Source organism: Hemibagrus wyckioides, linkage group LG03 (genome assembly GCF_019097595.1).
Source record: "Hemibagrus wyckioides isolate EC202008001 linkage group LG03, SWU_Hwy_1.0, whole genome shotgun sequence".
NCBI classification, from domain to species: Eukaryota; Metazoa; Chordata; class Actinopteri; order Siluriformes; family Bagridae; genus Hemibagrus; species Hemibagrus wyckioides.
Genome location: NC_080712.1, coordinates 17,025,146 through 17,047,274, shown reverse-complemented (window position 1 = coordinate 17,047,274; position 22,129 = coordinate 17,025,146). Strand labels below are relative to the sequence as shown.

At 39.7% G+C, this 22,129-nt stretch overlaps 2 protein-coding genes across 6 annotated transcripts in view; both read right to left on the bottom strand.

Annotated features, from left to right (window-relative positions):
- Window positions 1-3,744, bottom strand: part of LOC131348571 (transforming acidic coiled-coil-containing protein 2-like) — a 43,797-nt gene extending 40,053 nt beyond the window's left edge. For 4 of the 5 annotated variants that reach the window (XM_058383658.1, XM_058383667.1, XM_058383675.1 and 1 more), the window contains exon 1: window positions 14-3,744. In XM_058383658.1, coding sequence (XP_058239641.1) covers window positions 14-3,609 — 3,596 coding nt within the window. In that variant the 5' untranslated portion in view covers window positions 3,610-3,744. The remainder of the gene's footprint in view (window positions 1-13) is intronic. The other variant, XM_058383684.1, reaches the window with a different exon arrangement.
- LOC131349420 (uncharacterized) lies at window positions 3,687-21,046 on the bottom strand. The gene is made up of 4 exons (XM_058385083.1): window positions 20,586-21,046; window positions 10,638-10,876; window positions 3,819-5,107; window positions 3,687-3,700 (listed from the first exon to the last, which is right to left on the bottom strand). The coding sequence occupies exons 1-4, from the start codon at window positions 20,694-20,696 to the stop codon at window positions 3,687-3,689; spliced, it is 1,653 nt and encodes a 550-aa protein (XP_058241066.1). The 5' UTR covers window positions 20,697-21,046.
- Window positions 21,047-22,129: the final 1,083 nt, after the last annotated feature.

Here is a 22,129-nt window from a genome sequence, read left to right as displayed (position 1 = left end):
TCCAGATACTAACCTGGTGTCCTGCACAGACGAAGCCATGACAGATTGAGAGCTGTTATCATTCCCATTTTTCTCTCTCATTGAATCCACAGGTTCGGAATGTTCCTTAGGTGTTTCTAAAGGATCACTTTGAATCGTGGAAGATGGCGCTTCCCCTTCCCCCATGCCAGATAAAGTCAAATCAGGATGTGTGAGGTCTTTCGCACATGCAGTACTCATGTCAACTTCTGAGACTACTCCACTGTGATCTATATCTGTTTGACCTTGCATCATACTCATGTTCTCTTCAGGTTTAGTTTGAAAACATTCGTCCAAGATCACAGCATTTGATTTTTGGCTCTGTTGGGACATGTCATTACTGTTAGTTGACTGGCTTGATTTGATTTGATTTGCATTTTCATTACTATGAAAGCTGTCTGGTGCCAAAATAGTACCTTCAACTTCTTCAGCAGCTAACTTGATATCCTGTTCGGATGAAGCAGCATCAGTTAGTGTATCCGAAATTAAATCTCTTTTTGTCTCCACCGATTCCGAATGCTCTTCAGGTTTTTCTACAGTATCAGTTTTCACAACTTTATTTCCCAGATCTGCTGCACCAACAAGTCCACTGTTCATAGGGCTGATTTTATTATAGTTGCATTCTGTTTCCTCTTCTGAGACAGAAACATTATAGTCATTAATGGCCTCCCTGTGACTCATCATAGGGCCAGGAGGCCCGTGCACAATAGGTACTTTAGAATCACTCTGAATGTTGGAAGATGAAAGTCCCCCTTCCCCCATACCAAATGCATATTTTTCAGGAAGTGTGAGCTCTTTTTTAGACACAGCACTCATGTCTGCTCCACTGTCATGAACTAAATCTGTTTGATATTGCAGCTCACTTTTGTTCTTTTCAGGTTTTACTTCAGAACATTTTTCCAAAATCACAGTATTTGGTATCTGGTCCTGTTGAGATATGGCTGTACTGTGTGTAGATTGACTTGACAGCATGTCATCTTTTCTGGTGCACTGAGCAGTAGATTGTATAGAGCAGGGCAGGGCCTCCTCTTTGTGACCCATATTTAACAGTTTCTCTGGTGCCCCAGGCTTAACATTCACTTCAACTTTTCCATCTTTAGAGTCCTCAAACACAACACAATCTATCATCTTGTTTGTTTTTTCTTCGCCATGTTGGCTGTCTGAAATCAGCTGAGTACCTTCCACTTCTTTAGATGCTAATTTGGTATCCTGCACAGAAGACACCATGACAGTTACATCAGGGATTAACACATTCATACAGGAAAGGCTGGTATTTATTTCTATTTTTTCTCCTGTAGTCTTCATAGGATCTGTTTTTTGTACTGTATCAGTTTCAACAATATTACTGCTCATCTCTGCTTCCTGCTTGCATTGAATTCCTTCTCCTGTGAGAGAAACATTATAGTCATTAATGACCTCCCAGTGACTCATCATAGGGCCAGGAGGCCTGAGCACAATAGGCTCTTTAGTATCACTTTGAACATTGGCACTGGCAGAGGGCACGCCTCCATCCACTGCACTAGATACTTTTATAGCAGTAGGTGCGGGATCTTTTGTACTCACAACACCCATGGAAACTTCTGAAGCTGGTCCAGTGTCATGACTAGAGTTCATCTGATATTGGAGCTCTTCACATTTTGCTTGATGACACCCAACAGAAATTGCACCATCTTGTTCAGTGTTTTCTTTGAGGTCCTTCTTGGATATGCCTGTACTGTCAGAAGAGTGTCTGGACAGCATGTCATCTCCATCTGTGCAGGAGAGGGGTGTTTCTTCAAATTTTAAACACTGTTCCTGAGAAACGCCTTCTGAAGTTTGCAACTCTAACTTGGGCTCCTGCTGTGCACTGTCACTCGGAATGCTTTGGAAATTATCTTCACAGGTTTCTCGCACATCACGTTCCACTGATTTAGCTTCCCTTCCATCTGTTTCTTTGGTGGCAAGCACAACCTCAGATTTTTTCTCTACATCAGACACAGTGAGGTCAGAAAGACTGAAGAATTTTATCTTATCACTTCTAACTTCTTCCATAACAATATCCTGCAGTTCAAGCCTTTTTCCATTAGTATCCTCTAATGTAGGTTTATGCTCTATGGTGCTCTGGATGATTACAATTCCATCCTTTCCTTCATTCTCTTCTTTGTTTTTCGGAAGCAGATCAGGATTTTGGTTCACCGCATTGTTCTCAGAGGTCTTTGTATCACTAGCATTCACACTCTTCGGTGACTCTTCAGCACTCACTGTAATATTATTAGCAGTTTTTTCTTTCAAATCATTTCCCCTTTCGCCATCAATATGCTTTTCAGGATTTTCATTGACAGTCATGTTTTCTTCCGTCACCTCAGCCTCCGTGGTGCTTTCACAAGTGGTATAAGCTGCTTTTAGGGGTAGGTCTGGATTTCTGTTGCTAAATAACCCCTGAAAGCTAAAGCTTGTCTCACTTACTGGGTACCAGAGATTCTCGTGAACCGTTAGTGGTGGCAGAGAGGCAAACCCAGTCACCTGGTGTGTCGTGTCATCTTGAGTGCCCCCAGTTCCCCCATCCATGTTGTTAAAACTTCCAGTGCTGCTCCTCATGTCAAGCTGAGCGGTAGATGATGGATGCTGAACTTCGCTGTTTTGGCATGTATCTTTTCCTGTCCCCGCCTTGTTTTGTTGGGTGAGGTTAATTTCAGTTTGAATCCGTGAAGTATTCGGTACCTGTTGATAGCTGGTCTGTGCGGCAGGATCTTTACCATCTGCTGAAGCAGCTGATAGCAGATTTAAAATATCGCTGTTTGGCTGGTTTTCACCTAACGCATTAATACTCTCTTTCAGATGAGCAGCTCTCTCTGATGCCTCCTTTCTCTCTGCTTCTGTGGCGTTTAAGAGGAAGACAGAAGAGGAGGGGTTGATCAAGCTGCTGGCAATTGTTTTGCTGCCGGTCAACAAAGGTAAGGCTGTGTCAGCTATGTCTGCTGTGACCAAAGTGATGAGTTCACCCCTTTGCTGCGGTGCCACCAGTGTCACTCCGTTGTCATGGAGAGGATAAGATTTAGGCACTGTCATGGACAGTGCCTCCTGTCTGTATAAAGTCTGTGCTCCACCCCTTTTTTTCCCTATCCCCTCCTCTGTTCCTCCCTCTCCCTTTTTCTCCAGTGACTCAGAGCTCTTTCTCTTCCAATCACGTCTGTCGTTAAACTCTGATGTGGAGGCAGCGACCACAGCCATGTCCTCGACACTGGCTGTGCCTGTCTCTTTCTCGCTAGCTGCAGAGAGTGAGTCCATCCCCAGGGAGCAATCCACTGGCAGACCTCCTGCCTTCTTTCCATTCCCATCAGAGTTTTGTAGCATTTTGCTATTGCTCCATCTCTCCTCAGATGCTGCTTCTACCTCCTTTGCTTCCTTTGCAGGTGAGTTATTAGTCTCTGGAAAACTTAGCGAACATAAATGCACTTCTGCTGCAATAATTTCACTTAGTTTTTCATCAGAACACAGAGCTTCATGTGTTTCCTGTAATTCTGTGGTTCGTTCTAAATATCCTTTCTCTGTTGTCTTCACTCTTTCTGAATCTCCAGTTTCCTTCTCTCCCACTTCTATCAGTTCTGGCATTGTGGATTTCGTCAGTGGCGGTGTGAAATCAACGGCTGATGCTGAAGCCTCCTCAAGGGCACTCTCCTCCTCCGTCTTTATCCTTTTAGTACTAGTTCTGCACAGAGAGCGTGTTTTACCCCGCACCACGGTGTGTGTGCCAGCTTCACTGCCAATAAAAAACACATTCTCCTCCTCCTCCTCCTCCTCCTCCTCCTCCTTCAGTGGGCATGCCTCTGAACTGCATCTCTTTTCATGCTCATGTTCACTGGCTTTAACATCTCTAAAATCAATCACAATCCTATCAGAAGATACCTTAAATTCACATTTCTCATGCTCAACATCTCCTGTTGAGTTGAGGTTTAAGGTTACATGTTCCGATATTGACTTACAGGGTCCATCTGCCCCGATACAGTCACTCTGTTGTTCAGTTCCCTGCAGATGGTCCAGTGTAGGGGCAGGTGTAACCTCCAGTGGGGTAAGACGAGCCTGATTAGATAAAGACTCTGGAGGTGAGGAACAGAGATCCCCCAGCTGTCCAAGGGTGTCTAACAGCTCTATTTGATTATCCGCTTTTATCATAAGATCAGGGTTTGTTTCTGACGGAGCCGTTGTTTGAGTAATAATCTGTGTCTGCTTCTCAGACTCCAGCAATGTTTGTATTTGAATTCCATCCCGATCAGAGTTCTCTGACACAGAACAGTAATTAGTGTTATTTTCTGCTGAAAATCCTTTCAGTGATTTATTATCCATGACTGTCGTGGTAATAATTTGTGTGCCTGTTGCAGGTGTCATCTGTGGCTTTTCCACAAGACCCATTATAATTTTACCATGCTCATTTAGAGAGTCTTTGGAAGATATTAAGCTGGCATCTTCTGGTACTTCCTGCATTTCAGATATTTTATTTACTTCAGTTTCTGTAAGTGCCTCTATTGCTGAGTCATGCTTTATCAAGTGCTCTTTTCTCTCTGCAGACGTAGTTGTGTCAGTGTTTTTTCCCATTTCAGGCACTTTCTGAAATTCTTCCAGTGGTTCACTGTGTAATTTCTCACTGTGTTCTTTGGGATATTCATCCCTGGCCTGCTCGGGCTGTGTTTTCCCTAATACATAGTCTCTGAAGCAAAACACAGCCTCCTCTGTACAAGATGCTAAATCAGTAGTTTGCGCTCCAACATTTCCATGGCAACCCAGGTCACATCCTGTTTGAGATTCTGCAAGTGAAATTGGCAGTGACATAGGATCCTCCTTGATATTTGTATTCTTGAGTTCTTCATTATCAGTTGCAGACACGGCCTCTGACTGATAACTGTCAGTCTGCTCTGTATTGCATGAAGTGCTTGAGAGTGAAGGCAAGCCAAAAGAGGCTATTTGTTCCTCACATTCCTGAAAGGCTTCTTGGAGCTCACGGTCCAACAGCGTTTCTGAGGATTGGTGTGATGGTGCATTTTCCTGAATCATTCCGGCTGACTGGAGCTGCAGAAGAGATGAGCTCTCTGTGGAAAGTGCCTTTCCATCTTGGCTATGGGGGTTTCAGCAACAGAGAATGATAGAGATAAATGTTGGAGAGTTAAAAAAAAAAACCAACAAAAAAGACGTCAGCAGTTTATTCCATACAGAAATACATAAACCAGTTCACTCCATTCCACAATGCGAAACACTGCATGCACAAACATAGCACAACAAGCTGTTTTGAGCACTCCAAGAGGCAGCAAGCAGATACTGTCTGGCCACAAAGCAATTTATTTCTGCCCATTGATTTGCCAACATGAGCACACTCATACAGATGTTATCAGCCTCATGACACAAGCATCAGAAAGAGCTGTACATTATAATCACTCTCATGCTCCTGCTTCTGGTGCTAAATCACAACTGCTGAGTCACTGGTCAATACAATAGCACCAGCTTTTTCAGACACATTGCTCTCACTCTGCTTCTGTCCTGTCAACCTCAATAATTGTCCCTCTGTGCCTTCACTTTACAGAGACATTCACAGAGTGAAGCTAATGTTTATCTAGCACATTTTTCTCTACTAACTGAAACTCTATGGCAATCAATCATTACCAACTGCAAATGGAAACACACTAACTTAATAATCACAAGTGATAATCACAAGGTCACAATGTAAACTGACACAATGTAAGCATGCAACAATGATACTGCTGTCTTTCATAAAGATTATGTTGAAGCTGCCTTTTCCAACCGACGAGCGGAAAGATCTTAATAATACCCCCTGCCAGATGTGAGAGGAGAAAAAGGGTGTGAATGGCAAGCCCCTGCCTGCATGCCTGTGTGTGTGTGTGTGTGTGTGTTGGCACACACCTGCCTGCTGCACTGCAACCAATCATACTGTGTTTTCTTTACACATCTCCACTACTCATAAGCCTGGAATTCATCTTATACATCCCTATTGCTTTCTGATTTTCCCCAATCTAATAAATTATTGTTTTATTATAAAATCAGTATAAGGGTCTGCTTAGTTTTATATAATAAACTGCTTTCCACCATTATGAAACATATCAAATAAGTCAATCAGAGCTTAGTGGTAGTAACAAAAACCAGGCTAAACACACACACACACACACACACACACAACACGGATACACAGACAAACAGAGCAAATACAGAGTTGATTTCAGTTGATCAAGAAACTACTTAGAAACTGTAATTAGACACATACACTGCATTCCTTTCATATTTAAGATAATCCATTGATATTTCTGTTGATATAAAACCTGGACATTAAATCAGGATAGTCTGTTCAATTAAATATGACAGCAAAATTAAAACTATCTGTAGTATCTTTGGAAAGTGACGCTGTGTGGCCAGTTAATTAGGTCATCCTATCTTCTAACATATAGGTGCATTAGAGGTATACAGCTACTGACCATAATCCCTATGTTCCTCTCCCTAGAAACAACAATAGAACCACTGCTGACTAAATTATTATTTTGGTGGCGAATCACACTCAGCACAGCAGTTACTGTACAATGAGATGGTAAGTGGTATGGCAGTGTGTCTGGCACTGGTGTGACAGAGTGGAATTTCTGATATTCACCCCATTGCAGAGACAGATTAATTATTTAACCTGGGTTCGATTAGAGGTCATAACACATGCTCGGGGGTAAAGAAATCAGCCCTTCAACTTGAAATTTCGAATCGAGAACCCAGCATAGTCTTCTCAACACGGTGTTCAGTGAGTGATATCAAATCAACATGGCTGAGCAAAGCAACACTTCTTGCTTTTTAATGAGTCATATTTTATATAATTTCCATCAATCAACATACAGGCATTTTCATTCTAAAGATTTAAATTCATTTGTATTAAATCTCTAACATTTAGTGTAGAGTTTGCTGTTTTAAGGAGGAAAATATCACTGTTTATAGTTCACTGGCTAGCTAGCATAATATGCATGATGCATGAAAAAGACTATGTTAATTACCTACCTGTACATTGTTAGTGTATACTTCAAGGTAGGTGTGTCTAATAATAGAGGCCAGTATGGGTGTGTCAGGATGACTTAAAGCTAGCTTTTTAAATATTTCTCTATTTATTACATTTTCTGAAATAATGTTTGTTACACTGTAACTTCCTCTGTGGCACTGAAAGGTTTTGGGATTATGGAACAAACGTTAAGCTCAAGGCCATGCTTTTGTCCGTTTTTTTTAAATGATCCATCTACTTTCCTTGTATTTACACAGGAATCATGCACATATTTAGATGTGGGATAAAAGAAACACACGTACACACATACATACATATCCATCTAGAGAGAGAGAGAGAGAGAGAGAGAGAGGTTGCAAGTTTAGGCCTAGTTTCTCTCTGACTGTATTTTGCTATGTTACCTCGTTACAATGGCCACCAGTGGACTGTAGTTCTGGACTTCTCCCAGCAGGGGATCTCCTTGCTCACCCGGCTTACTGCTAATTATTCATACAAATCATAAACATGAACACACACCTAGAGATATGCTTGATCAAGAAATCCTAACACATCAAAAAAGCTGTAAAAGATGATGTTTTCTTTCCTTTCATCAGCTATTCTCCTAAATAGCTGATGTAATAAGAATAATTATCATTCACTGACTAGCACATTTCATAATGCTCAGAGGTGACTAAAGGCTTCCTGAAAATCTTGCTGTTCTTGCATTAATAATTAAACAATGTCTGCACGGGTGTAGCTGTGGTTTCAGAAGAGGGTGGGACTCTATGAGATTGGATCAATATACAGTACTTGAGATGGGGTTTTTATCAAGAATCTGCACAGTACTTCTATTTTATTTTTGAACTTTAAGTTATAGTAATAGTTTGAAAAAGACGGAACAAATACTGAATTTTCCCCGTTTTTAATGGTTGTGTTTTAGATTTTCCCTAAAATGATCATATGCAGCTGTGAACTCACACATACATAAGCACACCCACACGCATATGCTTTTTTGATCATTTTATTTCCTTATACTCCTCAAGGTTGTGTGTGAAATATTATAAATTAATAGAGAAGAGAAGAAAAGAAAAGTATTCACACTGTCTTCAAAAGATTGAAAGTTTGTAAGCAGACAAATATCTCACAAATTCCTGTCCAAAACTCCATGACACAAAACTGGCAGAATAAGAGATGGCATTACTCTCTGCCCTGTCATTCAGTCTGACACTAACCAACTCCTGTATGCAGAAGAAATGCAGTAAGTGCTTTCCTCTGAGTGTTTTCATCTGTCTTGTGTCATATCATAAGAAGCACTTGGAAGAAATTTTGTGGCTGAGTTCATGTGTCCCAGAGAAAGCCCACACACACCCTGGCTGCTAGCTGTCATGTGAAAAGAAGAAACTGGCTAGTGAGTAGAAACTGGCACTTGACCAAATTAGGGGAAAAAATGGGGATATAAATAATAATATGCAAAAAAAACCTTTCTTGTGCTTACATTACTCTGCAAATAATTAAGAAATTAAATCATTAATGTTTCCATTATACATGCACTACCACTTCAGCTGCACACACGTTCATGCACAGGCCTGCCGATAGCAGCTTCTGGCAAATTTTCCACAACAGTGAGTCACAGAACTCATTCAACACCTGTAGTGTTAATCTGCCTTACAAAGGCAAAGGAATTGGCAGGTCGGGTGTACGGCTTAGATTTTCTTTGGAATTGCATATGTGTGGTAAAGAAATATATAAAACAGCATTCTCAACTTGTAGCACAGAAAGATCTAACAGGAAAGACAGTGGCTCTGACTTCAGACGAGACAGTGAGTGACAAGGTCACATTTAACATGAGAATATTTACATTAAATATACAGCAAACAGTAGCCCACATACTCACATTTCAAGTAACATTAAGACCTTGGAAAATAAATGAGCATAAGCAAACCCGCCAAGTTTACTCAATCTTATATCTACAATTGACAGATAAAGAAGGCCAAGCCAACACATATAAAGTGCTTTGCTGTTTCTGTCATCATGTAGAAACAGGTCATCTAAACTATCCATAAGACTTACACAGCTCCGTTTAATTAAAAATAATATCCAAGAAGTTCTGTTCATACCAGTGGTTTGCATATTTTGGTAAATACCGCAAGGTCGTTTGAGGACGTAATGAATTATTCATTTAATAGATGACATATCTACAGTATGATTCTCCTGAATACACTCAAGAAGTTTATTTTGCTAGTGTAAACAACACCAGTAAGCAATACAGCATTCATAGACATTCAGTATGTCATTACAAGATATGAGACTTTTGTTGGTGTTATAGTTGTTTGCTTTTCCCCCAAATGTTTTATTTTAGTGACATTACCATTTTTGGCTCTAAAGACCACATCATCAACTGAACATCTTTTCTTAGCTCTTTAATGCAAGTTGAAAAACACAGCTGATAAAAAAAAAAAAAAAAAAAAACACAACTAAGTAGCCATCTTGCTTATTGGTCTCTAAAATAAAAGGACAGTACATACAATTGCCATTGAGGTGTGTCAATTTTCTCAGTAAACAAATCCTGCTTAATGAAATTAAATCTGATGTGCTAGAGTCCAAATCCAAAACAACAAACTGTCTCACACAGAACTACTACTACTACTACTATGGACTACATTAGGTGTGCTCTGTAACTGAACAGCATCTGGTTAAATCTTGCAGCAGAAGTATAAGAAAGCAACTGTGAATGTCTTTACAGTCGTTGGGGGGATTTGAACTAATATATGGCGTTAAACTCATAATAGAACTGTGCAAGAACTGTGTTTTTATGAGCTAAGTACAAACTACATAGTGAGACATGGCTGCGGAAGAGCACTCTAGCACTTTAAGCCAGGTGCTAGGAATCATGTCACACTTTCTGTCAGAAACTGCCGTGAACATATTTAACACAGTACTCTTTAGATTTTATTTTTCATTCTTTATTTATGGCTGATTTTCTTTCAATCCTACACTGAGTTTGGAATGTGGTGCAAATAAATCTGGCCTAATGTGTAACATATAGCGGCAGTATTGTTTCAACCTATTTAAATGATCTCACACAGTAGTACTTCCCATGTTATGCTCATTATATGATTCAGTCTAAGATAGAAAAAGCTGCTGCTCATAAAGCATTTAATTAGTATTATTTTATTTTATATTAACCCATGCATTATCATTAGTAAATGCAAATCCTTTTTAAGTTTGGTTGTTGAGCTGAAAAAAAGATTACAAATAGAAACGCACTTTACATGCATGTAAGAAAAATCCAGAACTTGTTACACGTTTTTAGAGGAACTCAAACCGTGACTGACAATCCTCACGCTAACCCAGGTCCACCGTTGTACAAAATGCTTTTGTTTATGTGAGTTACACATGCAAAACAAATGTGAGAGGGGATTTGCATCTGATATCTTCAAAGCAGTGGCATGCTGAAACTTGCCCTTTGCTAACTACATGATGTCAAGCATTTTCTCTAATTCCATGTTATAAGGAAGCGCTGGTCAGGACCAGACGGAAACACAGTAGCTGGGACTCACGTGTCCGTGTTTGCAACTGAAAAATAGAGAGAGAAAGAGAGACAGTGTGAATAGAGCTGGAGACCTACCTGATTGACGCTCCCCAGGTGAGATCGAGCTCAGTACTCAGATCTATGCTGGGCAGCAAGTCATGGGGAAACTCAAGTTCCTCTTCTTTTGTGCTCCAGTCCTCATTAGCACATGTGTCTGCCTCTGCTACAGGACTGAGACTGTGACGTGGATGTAGCACTTCCGTATGGACTACTCCATTCTCTGCACTGGTGGATTTCTCAGTCTCCGGACTGACTTTCTCACACTGAACTTCAGCCTGTCAGACACAAGAAAGACTATTAATAGCAAGAGGAATCTCAGATCTATAACATATCATTTAGTTGTTTGAGTCAGTGAGATTACTCAGTATACCTCTGCCCATCGAGTTGCTCACAAAACGATCCTGCTCACAAAGTGGTTAATTGTGGTAATCAAACAAGAACACATCGTGATCTTTACACACAGACATTTTGACATTTAAGCTAAACAGACAAACACACCCTATGTCAACTCGATGTTGAGCTAAATCATTTAAAAAAACACACACCCTGATCTTTTGGTATCATTCCATCATACTGCACCAGCCAGGTCTAAAATACATGCCTACACCATGGTGTTATATAAAATTCAAATCCAAAACAGTGTATTAATAGCAGCCAGAAAAAAAGTTTACTACTGTTAAGCATACTGTTGAGCACTACACAAGTCATACCAGTTCCTGGACTACAGTGAACATGTGCTTTATTTGTTCCAGACTGTCTAGTTCAGGTTTTTATTTTTCCACTGAAAAGGGGATTGAGATGATTAGGCATACTGACTGAGCCGGTTCGACTGCTTTCCTTTCTGTTCTTTCCCAAAGCTATAAAACAACCTCATCTAACCAAGCAGCTACGCCAGAAACCATGGAGCCACTTACAAACATCTAATCATATGTCGGCATTCTACTGCAGAGGTCCGTGAATGGCAAGGCCTCTGAAATATTTAGTGAATGACAGACTAAATCTGACCATAAGTACAGTTTCTAATCTGTAATGCATTGCAATGAGCAAAGCACAGGAATAGGAGTCTGTAGAAGTAAAATAACTATGTACGTGCACATGCATCAGACAGATACACAAATATCTTATCATTAACTAAAATAGCATAAATGAGCAGTGGTGGTGGATCCTGGCTGTAATTACTAACATGTTGGAGTGTCTATTGCAGTGATGCATCACAGTCACATTATTCCAGTAGTGCAACACTGACTACTAGCCCTTCCAGTTGGAAGCTATGTGTAAACTGTATACAAAATGCTTTTATTTTATTTTATTTGTGATTTTTGTCATCTGTTAATCCTGGCAAATGAACATGAGCTCCTAAAGTAAATAGAGGTACAGAAAGGGATAAGCAGTAGGAATAACGAAATATAATTTTTTGCAAATAACATTACAACATTTTGTGCTGAGGGTACTGCAGAGTAAAAAGAAGTTGATTGGATATTAAAAACTGAAAATAAAAATCTTTTTACCATTTAAAATGCTTTGTGTAATATTTATAAAAATGTATCATGATGTAGTAAATCCATGAAGAAAGCCTATCATGAATAGATTATTATTTTATGTTATTTTTTTATATAATACCCAACTCAGGTGCACAAAACCTTTTGGGGTTTAAATATGTTTTTTCAATCATAATGTTCAAGATTCAATTAATGATTCATTCTACAGCATACATCTTCAGTGGTTGCATAACTTGTAAACAAGCTTACTTGACACCTGTTTAACACCTGCTAAAAAAAAACCTGTGACAAAAATCTCTTACGCAGCAAAAATCTCAAGTTACATAACCATTCAAGATTACAAATAAAAACAGACAAATACAAGCCACAAGTTTAAAGTGAACACATTAACAAAGCATTTAGTCAAGTTATTCTTCAACTCCAAACTCTGCCCAGTGCAGGGATGCAGATTTTACATGCGTTCATAAGTGAATACACACAGGAAATCTAAAAAAAATCTATGGATAAATCACTGTAATGAGCTAAATTCTCACGGCAAAACTCCTCATAAAAAGGATGTGGTGTGAAAAAACGTTTCCATTTGTTTGACTTAAGACTCACATCCAAAAGGAAAATATTAGTCATGTTCATCTCAAACTGTGACTTGAACAGAATGAAGTATTTAAGATGTAAAAACATTCCCTGTACCATTAGATTTCCAATCTCGTTTTTTTCTTCTACAAAATGCCAGCCTTTTGTGTCTCCTGTACTTTCATAGGTTCATTCTTAACTGTGCTAGGATCCTTTTACACACCTGTTTAATGGAAGAATGGTGACTTGTGTTTGTCCAACAACCTTTTCCAATCCAAACAACTTTTCTTTTAAGTACTTTATTCATCTATTACCAAAACAGCTTGACAAAGACTTCAATCATTCAACTATATAATAGACCTCAAACCATCCCAAACACAGCTGGAGCTCAATCATCAGGACAATGAATATACTGTTGCTATTATAGATTAGTGTTTCATATGATTAACCATCTGAAATGAATAAACACAACCACATAACAGGAGTAAATGCAAATTTACAGAAATGATCTTTAATTTCTTAACCTGCCAGATCCAAAGTTACATTCATGCCATAACTCCACACCATTCCCAGTATTATTCACTAGTTTCTGAATAGTATACTTTAGGCTCAGTGTCAACACAAATCTGTGAAGGTAAAGGGTTAAAGCATCCTCTCAGAGAACCCTGAGAGAGTACCGGTGTTTCTCACAGTATTATAGAAACTTCACAGCTTCCTGTTTCTTCACAGCTTCCTGAACTCTGAACTTGTACAACTCTTTGTGAGCACAAAACAACATAATATATTTCACTCAAATAGTGTAACAAGCAGGAATTAAACATTGAAGTAGGACCTTCACTGATACAGCAGGTATAGTTAAAGCTTGAATAAAGGCAGTGCCTTTCTGCTTTAACATTCAGGTACTTTGCAAATCTTTAAATAAAAAAAAAAGACCCCATGCAGGTTCCCATAGCAAGTATAGCCTATAAGCCCATTATCCTCTATTAAAGTAGCTCCTTGCCAACAACAACCCAAGCCACATACTGGTTACTATAGCAACAGTAATAACCTATACAGTAATAAGCCCCATACACCTTTAGGTGACTAGTACATCCATGCTGTTTCTCTGTGTTAAATATTATCACGGCAGAACAGAGAAAACCAGGTGATACCTAAATACACTGCTATTCTTCTAAAGTGTGCAAATAATCAAAATATACAGTACTCTAAAGCACTACAGAAGTTTGCTCCACTGCTCACATATACAAATTGAATAACACACTCACCTTGGCTTAGAGGAGAACACACACACACACACACATGCAGAAGTCGATAAGCAGAAGAAGGTGTGCGACAGGGCTGTGTGTTATGATACAGTCCAGCCGGGACTGCAGCACATGTGTCCTCCCAACGCTCCTCAAGCTGCTCCCTCCTCCTGTCCTGTTGCCCTTCTGAGGGCAAGTGTGTACACACACTACACCTACAGTGTGTACAGTTGCCTGTATATGTGTGTGTGTGTGTGTGTGTGTGTGTATGTGATAAAGAACATACAACACTACACAGGTTGAAGTAAAGGTGCCGGCTCTTGTACTGGACTCACAGTAGCAAACACAGGCAACTTGATGGAAAGCCCTCCCCCTCCTCCACACTCTTTCAACATAGCACTCCTCTCTTTTCTCTTCCCTCCCCCGTCTTTCTTATGCCCTGCCCTCTCTCTCTTTCTCTCTCCCTCCTTCCACTTCTGCCCTTTTCTGTCTCTTCCTGCTGAGTGGATTGAGAGCTGCAGTGACACTACTACTGCAGGTGAATGCTGGGAAACGGGCCAAAGGTCACATTTATAGTGTTTCCTTAGGGGGAATCAGGTTTCTCACACACACACACACAAATTAGACCACGTTTCCCAGATTTGAGATATAAAACTCCCAGAGCTTGTAATTACTACAGTTCCTAATAAGCCCCCTGCTCTTTTTATAGTATTCCTCATCGCTGACTCTGAAGGCTGAAGAAGCTCACAAATGTCTCACACAGTGCACACTCTGAACACCAAGTTGTGTTGTGGTAATTGTTGCTATTTGGTTTAACTATCCCGCTTACTGTCATCAACTCCAGTCTGTCTAAAACACTTCAGGCCATAAAACCATGAACATGCACATACACAGACACTTTATCAGGCCATGCAGCCAAGTGTAGCCCACTAGTACCTCATGTGCTGAGACAGACGCTGTTTCCTGAGGAGGAAAGAGTACCACATTGTCTGTTGCGCCCTCCTGTGGTGGGAACATGCAGGTGTGAAAAGGGGGTTTGTTGGTGATGGAATGTAGAGGGATCTAACAGTTTTATTTAAATAAATCACTACTATTACTCTTACTACTACTACTACTACTACTACTACTAATACTACTACTACTACTAATAATAATAATAATAATAATAATAATAATGAGCAAATTCACCCAAGCACCAACAGCATACAGCTAAAGACTTTTTTAATACAGACTTTTTTCATTCTACTTAAAGACTATGCATAGATTTTGATTAATATCTAACTTTCTTATAAACTAAAAATCAAGGTGCATGAGATGTGAAAAAGGTGAACTGCATGATCAACAGCTCTCAGTCAGGGAACATTAAAATCATGATCAGAACTGCATAGAACAAGCCATCTCTATCTAACTCTATCAACAGTGCAAGGAAAATAAATAGTCACCATCTAGGACATATATTGGTCTGTTTCTTACAGCATAGCCACACTCGCTCTGTCCCTGCCTTACACTGTTATGTCAAGCAGGGTGACAAGGGCATATTAGTGTGGGAATGTAAACAGCCACTACCAAATGCCAAAACTGTTTCCATGGCTCAGTATTACAAAAAGATAAGCTTTGCTATTAGTGTTCCACAAGCATTAAAACAAACCAGTCTGCCACTGACCTCCTACAGCACTATGCAGCACAAGAAAGCAGGTCCAGCTAGCATCCTTATTCTTACCGGTGAGCCTGCAGAGCTGTTCTCATTTCCCATGGTGCAATGTGAGCAGGCTCAAATCTTGCCACTGTTGCACACCACCAGCACTGCCAGACTGAAGGACCAACAGAAGGAATGATGAGCATGGAAAAGAGACGAGCATCCAGTGCCAGACTCTGCTCTCTTATCGAATGTCTGAAGGTGTTTTGAGCTTTTGTGCAAACACAAAGAAAGAAAAATGTGTGCCTGCATCTGCAAGTGTGTCATGTGTCGAGATTAGAGGCCCATGAGGCAAGTACCTTCTCCTGGAACAAAGTACACAACTGCTGTCCTAGTAAGTTTAAGTAAGAAAACTTTCACTTTCTCATTCTGTTATTAGCAAAAGCTAAAATAACAGGGCTCTGTGCTTAGCCTGTTGCATTTCCTCAACCTACTTGTCAATGATTAGCTACATGATTTATCAATTAAACATTAAGTGGTGAATTTGTGACATGCCTCACTTACATATGGCATGTCTCTGCTGCTAATCATTAACTCTATTAAGTCTATCATAAGGGTGTGAATATGAATGCCCTTGCTGTCTATTATCAAATCCTTATCCATACAGTACATAACACACATTATTGCTGGCTTGATTATTAAATCTGTATATTTCTGTACTCCACTTGTTTGTGCATACATTTTATGCTTTAAACTCTTTCAGAAATCCTGTCCAGATACCGTAGCATTCATTCGCCTCCATCCTAAATCAAAGATAATAAAACAAAAGTAAAAAGAAATTTTCCCCCTACTAAAAATATTGCTTTTTCTCTTAAATGTTAATATCTTATTACTCTATCAATGCATTCGACACATAGGTAATAAATTAATAAATCTTTTAAAACTGTATATTTTAACAGAAATAAAAGTGCTGCTAGATCTACTGTCTCCCAATTTTTTTTTTATTAAATGGATGAACAATTATATTATAGTTTATACAAATAGCATGCAATATACATTATATCAAGAGATCTCAAATGAGGGCAATCTCTCTTTTTTTTTTCCTCTCCCACATGGACTTGTGAAATAACAAGGTTCTAAATATACTGTGGGATTACAGGCTGGCTGGTCTGATTGGGTTAAATTACACTGACATTTAAGTGAAAGGGAAACTAAAGTTGTACTCAGATACTGATCAGCTCAAGCACAATATGTATGTTATCTAGACACATACAGAATTCACAAGAAAAACAATTTCATTTTTTTTTTTTCTCAAATCCTCCAATTTCTCCCAGGATTCAGAGCATGATGTATATATTTAGAAACACACAGCACCTTAATGAAATCTTCCTGTAGTAACGTCTGTTCTGTTTACGTGGGAAGACCACATACTATACATGAAACATACTGTTAGACTAGAGCTGCACATAAGCAGGTTACACATCTGGGCTGAATGTTTCAATGTGTGTGAGTTATTATATCCATCACCCTCACACCCCCCCTACAACCACTGTGACCTCTGACCAGCAGAAATCCACACACTCATGACTCATTAAAGTGTCCAGATCCTCACACACATTCTGCGATCCACATGCCATCACTCTCCCTACCCCCTTCTCAGCCACACAGCCAAGGCATAAGTCTGTTTACCCAGAAGGCCATCCATCTAACCACAGAGCAAGCCCCACATATTTCTCTGAAAGTGGTTCATAATGAGCGACACAAAGCAGTTTAGGCTCTGCTCTCCGTCTCCCCCTACTGAGATTCTTAAAGAGACTGACAATTTTTGGTTAAAGCTTTTTCAGAGGGTGTGACTGCAGCATTTAGACCTAATCAAGTCTCAGAGCAGCAAACATCATGACAAAATAAGCATAAGTACGTCTGTCTGTAAGACTTCAGGCAGTTTATCTGCTGGATTGTTTGTGTGCCTACATGGTCATGTGACAAGGCCTTGCTAGCAAGCACAGATCTGAATATGAAACACGTTATAAATAGACCCTCCTCCTGCCACCTCGACACCAGCGTCAGGCGCACTTGTCTTTCCTTCTGGAACACAGTCATGTGCTTTCATCTCGTTCCTAAATAAGCTGCTTTCTGTAATAGCTGCAGTATCATTTCCTTGTGCATGACACCAGTGATCTGTGTATAGCAGAGGTTTGCAAAATGCACATAAGAGTTTATATTAATTATATCTGACATTGTAGAGATATGCCAAACCTGTGGTCAAATTAAAGTGACTGTGGTGTGAGGTAATACTGAGCTCAAATCCTCGAATTAATTCAATATGCGTTCACATTAACCCCCTAAACGCTTCATGTAGAACAAAGTAAATAACCTCTGTGCTGTAGATATATGAAATAAAAAAACCACCTGTCATGTAGGACATTGTGTGAACTTGTTCTGTGTATGGTATTGTTATTATCTATTTTTGAGCTCAAAATGACACCCAACAACATTTTACCCAGCTGTTAAAATGTACAAAAACAGTTCATTGTCAGCTTTATGTAACAATTGACATAAAATCCAACAAGCAGGCAAAGGTAACTGTTATCTAGAGACAGAAACATAGCAAATCACCTTCTGTCCACTTCAAAAATACTCACCTATCTAAAAGAGTCTGTAGTAGTTATTCCCCTCAGCCCGTACTTTCCCATCTAACTGGTGAAAATAGATTGGATCCATTAATATAACCCTAGTTGTTCCTTCTGAAAAACCTGTCCCAGAGGAGAACTATATCTGTATAGCGGGCTGAATAGGTGAAGGCTGAGGAAGGGAAGCAACAGGGGAGATTATGGACTGAGCGTGGCTTCATAGGGAGGGCGGTTTGTCAGAGGTATTTTCTCTCATGGGTAGTCAGCTGGACAGGACAGCCACTAGGTAACATGTAAACAAACACCATGCCACAGTGAGGTGGTCAGGATCTTACCCCTAGTTCAACTCACTCTGAAAGTGCTGAAAGGTGACACAGCATGCTTCCACTGCTACCCTAACCCTCATATATTTGTCAGGAATCAGATGTACATTGGTGTTAATGTGTACACTCCTGTCACTATAATCATGGTCTAACCAAACCAGAAAAGAATGTGTGAGTATAAATACAAATGTAAAGCTGTGGGCAAAGGATGAATAGTTTATATGTACAGGTCTCTAACTCTGCTCTGCTTTCACATGAACTAAAGTTTTGCCATTGAAACATGCCAAGGCTTTTTTCAGTTAAACAATCACCACACTCTTTATAGTCAGCACTGTAAAGGAGTCCCGCTACTATTAAATGTGACTATTCAACACATCACGCTGCAATTACTGCTTAATGGTGTGAGGAGAAAATGGGTTCTTACGTACTGCTGGCTAAAAACTGATGCGTGTAAAGCATGAAGTGTGCAGTAATGTAAGATCATGAGGGAATGAAAAAGTCCTAAATGCTTAAAGCATATTGTAGTGAATTATTTGGGTGGCAGCCTGGAAAAACCCTTCATATGGTCAGGATTTTGACACTGTCTTCTATAAAGCTACCGGTTTTCCTGAACTAAAATATTGTTGTTGTTTTGGTTTTTTTGCACATATCACATGCAGAATGAAGTTTCAGCATTTTAAGGTCTGATAACTTCCAAAAGTTTTCAATGCTTCTTCGACTGAAAAGAAACACACTGTCAATGCAGTTCTATATATTGACTTAATTTGCATTTGATTTAAAATGTAAATAAATAAATAAATAAATATATGACATCCCACCTACTTTATCAGTGATTATAACAATGAAAAACAAGCAATGACCTTTATATAAAACATTATCAAAATCAATGTCTTTAGACATGAGCAAAATCATTGCATTTGACAGATTGGAACCTCATTGTCGTCTCTACACTCAACTGATCACTACTCACCCTTACACTGGTGCTGAAACACTTGATTCACTCAGTGAGTTTTGTTCTTTTAGCTACAATTACTAGTTCCTAGGTTTGTTTTCTAGTTGCACTGAAGTACTACATCAGTTTGCTGCCAACTCTTTGCTAATAGCTACAGCATACGCGGCAATGCAAGTGCATCATGGACAGCTGGGATTGATTAGGTTTATATCCATTTGGCTATGGTACATAGCCAGTAACTTGACAAAAGCATGAGTAAAGGATACTTGGCTAATAAGCTAGAATTTAGCAAGAATCTTTCAGCAAGCTTATCATTTTACAGCCATGTTTGGAAAACTTGCTCTTTATCTATCTAAAGTGATTTTTGCAGCAGGATAGCAGAGGACAAAATTAATGTTGAAATATTTCTACATTGAATTGGTGGAAATGCCTTCTTAAGCAGCAATTTTCTGCAGGTTTCCCGAGAGCACTACACATTCAAAATAGAAAATATGACTTGATAACCTAAGCCAATAGGAAGTGCGTTAAATAAATCAAAATGCATTACATCATAGACTTTCACATAGTATATGTAACAATCCTTTTTACTAATTTACTGGAACTATAACAATAACAGATATCAACCCTGTTCTGTTTAAGCACCACCTGCCTGTTCAATCCCCGAAACACATCTGTGTGAATCAATCAGATGTGTTGCTATGCAAGATTTTCTGTTCTGATATCAGTCTCACTCTGAAGTCATTACACTAAAGCATCCCTTCTTAAATAAACCGGTGCAGTCATCTGCTCATTTCCACTGCTCCATTTTCCATCTCCCCATGCTGTATCTGCCCCTCCCTCCTTTCCTTCATCTCTCTGCTGCCTTCACCTCCTCCTCCTCCTTTCTCCATCGCTACAGAGCTGGCTGTAATAACATGATTCCTCTCCTTCCTTCTTTTCCTGACGTCACTCTACTCCAGCACAAACACCCCCAACCCCCCACCACTTCCACCCTGCTCTGTCCTGCACGGTCACGATCACAAGCATCCTTCAATATTCCATCGACCTCTCGGACGTCTCACTCTCACTGGTTCATTCTCAACCACATCATCTGTTGCTTGTTGTTGTGTAGTGAAGGATGGAGGTGTTACCTGGTTGCGTGCGACTCCGATGCAGCTCCCCATCCTGTATTCCATGTCCTCCTGAGGGGAGGTGACGGCTGCGCTACAAGGCTTGCAGAAATAGTCTCTGCAGAACTGCATTGCCACTACAGAGAGATGGCATCGCAGAGCTGGCTACGATTCATGTGAGCGACTGAGTGCAAGTGTGTAAGAGTAAGAAAACCCTAGTGGCTTCTGCATGCAAGTGTGTGAGCATATGTGTGACTAATAAGCTTCAGTTCTGGTGTGACAAACATCTCCATGCTGTGTTATATAAGAGTGCAACAATAGAATCAGTCAAAGAATGCAAAGAGGAAAGAGAGAGCTTTGATTTCCTTTCCTGCATTTCTCAGGAGTAGCAGAGAAATGGTGGCTTGTTGCACTGTGAGTGTGTAAAAAGCTCCTCTCATTCCCACAGAAACACCAACAGAGCTGAGAGAGGATGAGGACAGGATTGAGTGAAGCAGACAGAGATGGGGAGAGGTGAAGAGAGTACATCTGAGATTTTAAAGGGACCACAACCACAAAATAATGATGCTGCCTGAATAATCCAGTAAAAAAAAACATTTAGTAAATTTACTAATACAAATTGGTGGTGGTGGTGGTGGTGGTGGTGGTGGGGGGGGGTTCTATTCACAAGACTGCACCAAATGCTTGCTCATGCAAGTGCTTGAAGATTGTAGGTGCTTGTATTGATGAAATTGGTCCACTTTGTTTGATCTCATCACACATACAATTTAGAAGGCAGGATGACTGACCACTGAAAGATTAGACTGTGTATTGCCAATCTAGACTGTAAATTGTGCAGTGGCTTGGAAAAGTACAGGACCTTTCCTTTTTCAGTTTTTGCACACATTATGTTAACCATTTAATTCAAAATGAAATGTTATATATACAAAAACACATTAAAAAATTTTTGTGCAAATTTATTGAACACCAAAAACTAAAATCTCATTTGGACAAGTATTCAGAGCCTTTATTCACTAGCATATAGAAGCTATTATTTGTCAGCAATTAGAGCTTTAAGCCTTGACTAAAACTCAAGACCGTGGCAGTTTCTCCCATTCTATCTGGCAAAACATTTCAAGCTCAATCAGATTAGATGTGGAGCCTCTGAACTGCCATCTTCAACTCTCACCATCATTATGCTGAAAAATGAACCTTTGCTCCAGTCTGAGGTCCTGTGCTTCCTGGAGCAGGTTTTTTCTCAAGGACCTTGATGTATTTGGCTGCATTTATTCTTCTGTTAGTTTTGACTAGTTTCCCTGTGTCTGCCACTGAAAAGTACCCCATGATACTGCCACCACCATGCTTCACTGTAGATATTGGCCAGTTGATGAGTAGTACCTGCTTTTCATCAGACATTTCATTTGGAGTCCAGTGTTTTAACTACAATATATTACCAAAGGTTTTGGGACACCCCTTCAAATCATTGAATTCAGGTGTTGTTTTTCAGGGGTTAGTCTTGGCCCCTTAGTTCTAGTGAAAAGAACTTTTAATGCTTCAGCATACCAAGACATTTTGGACAATTTCAT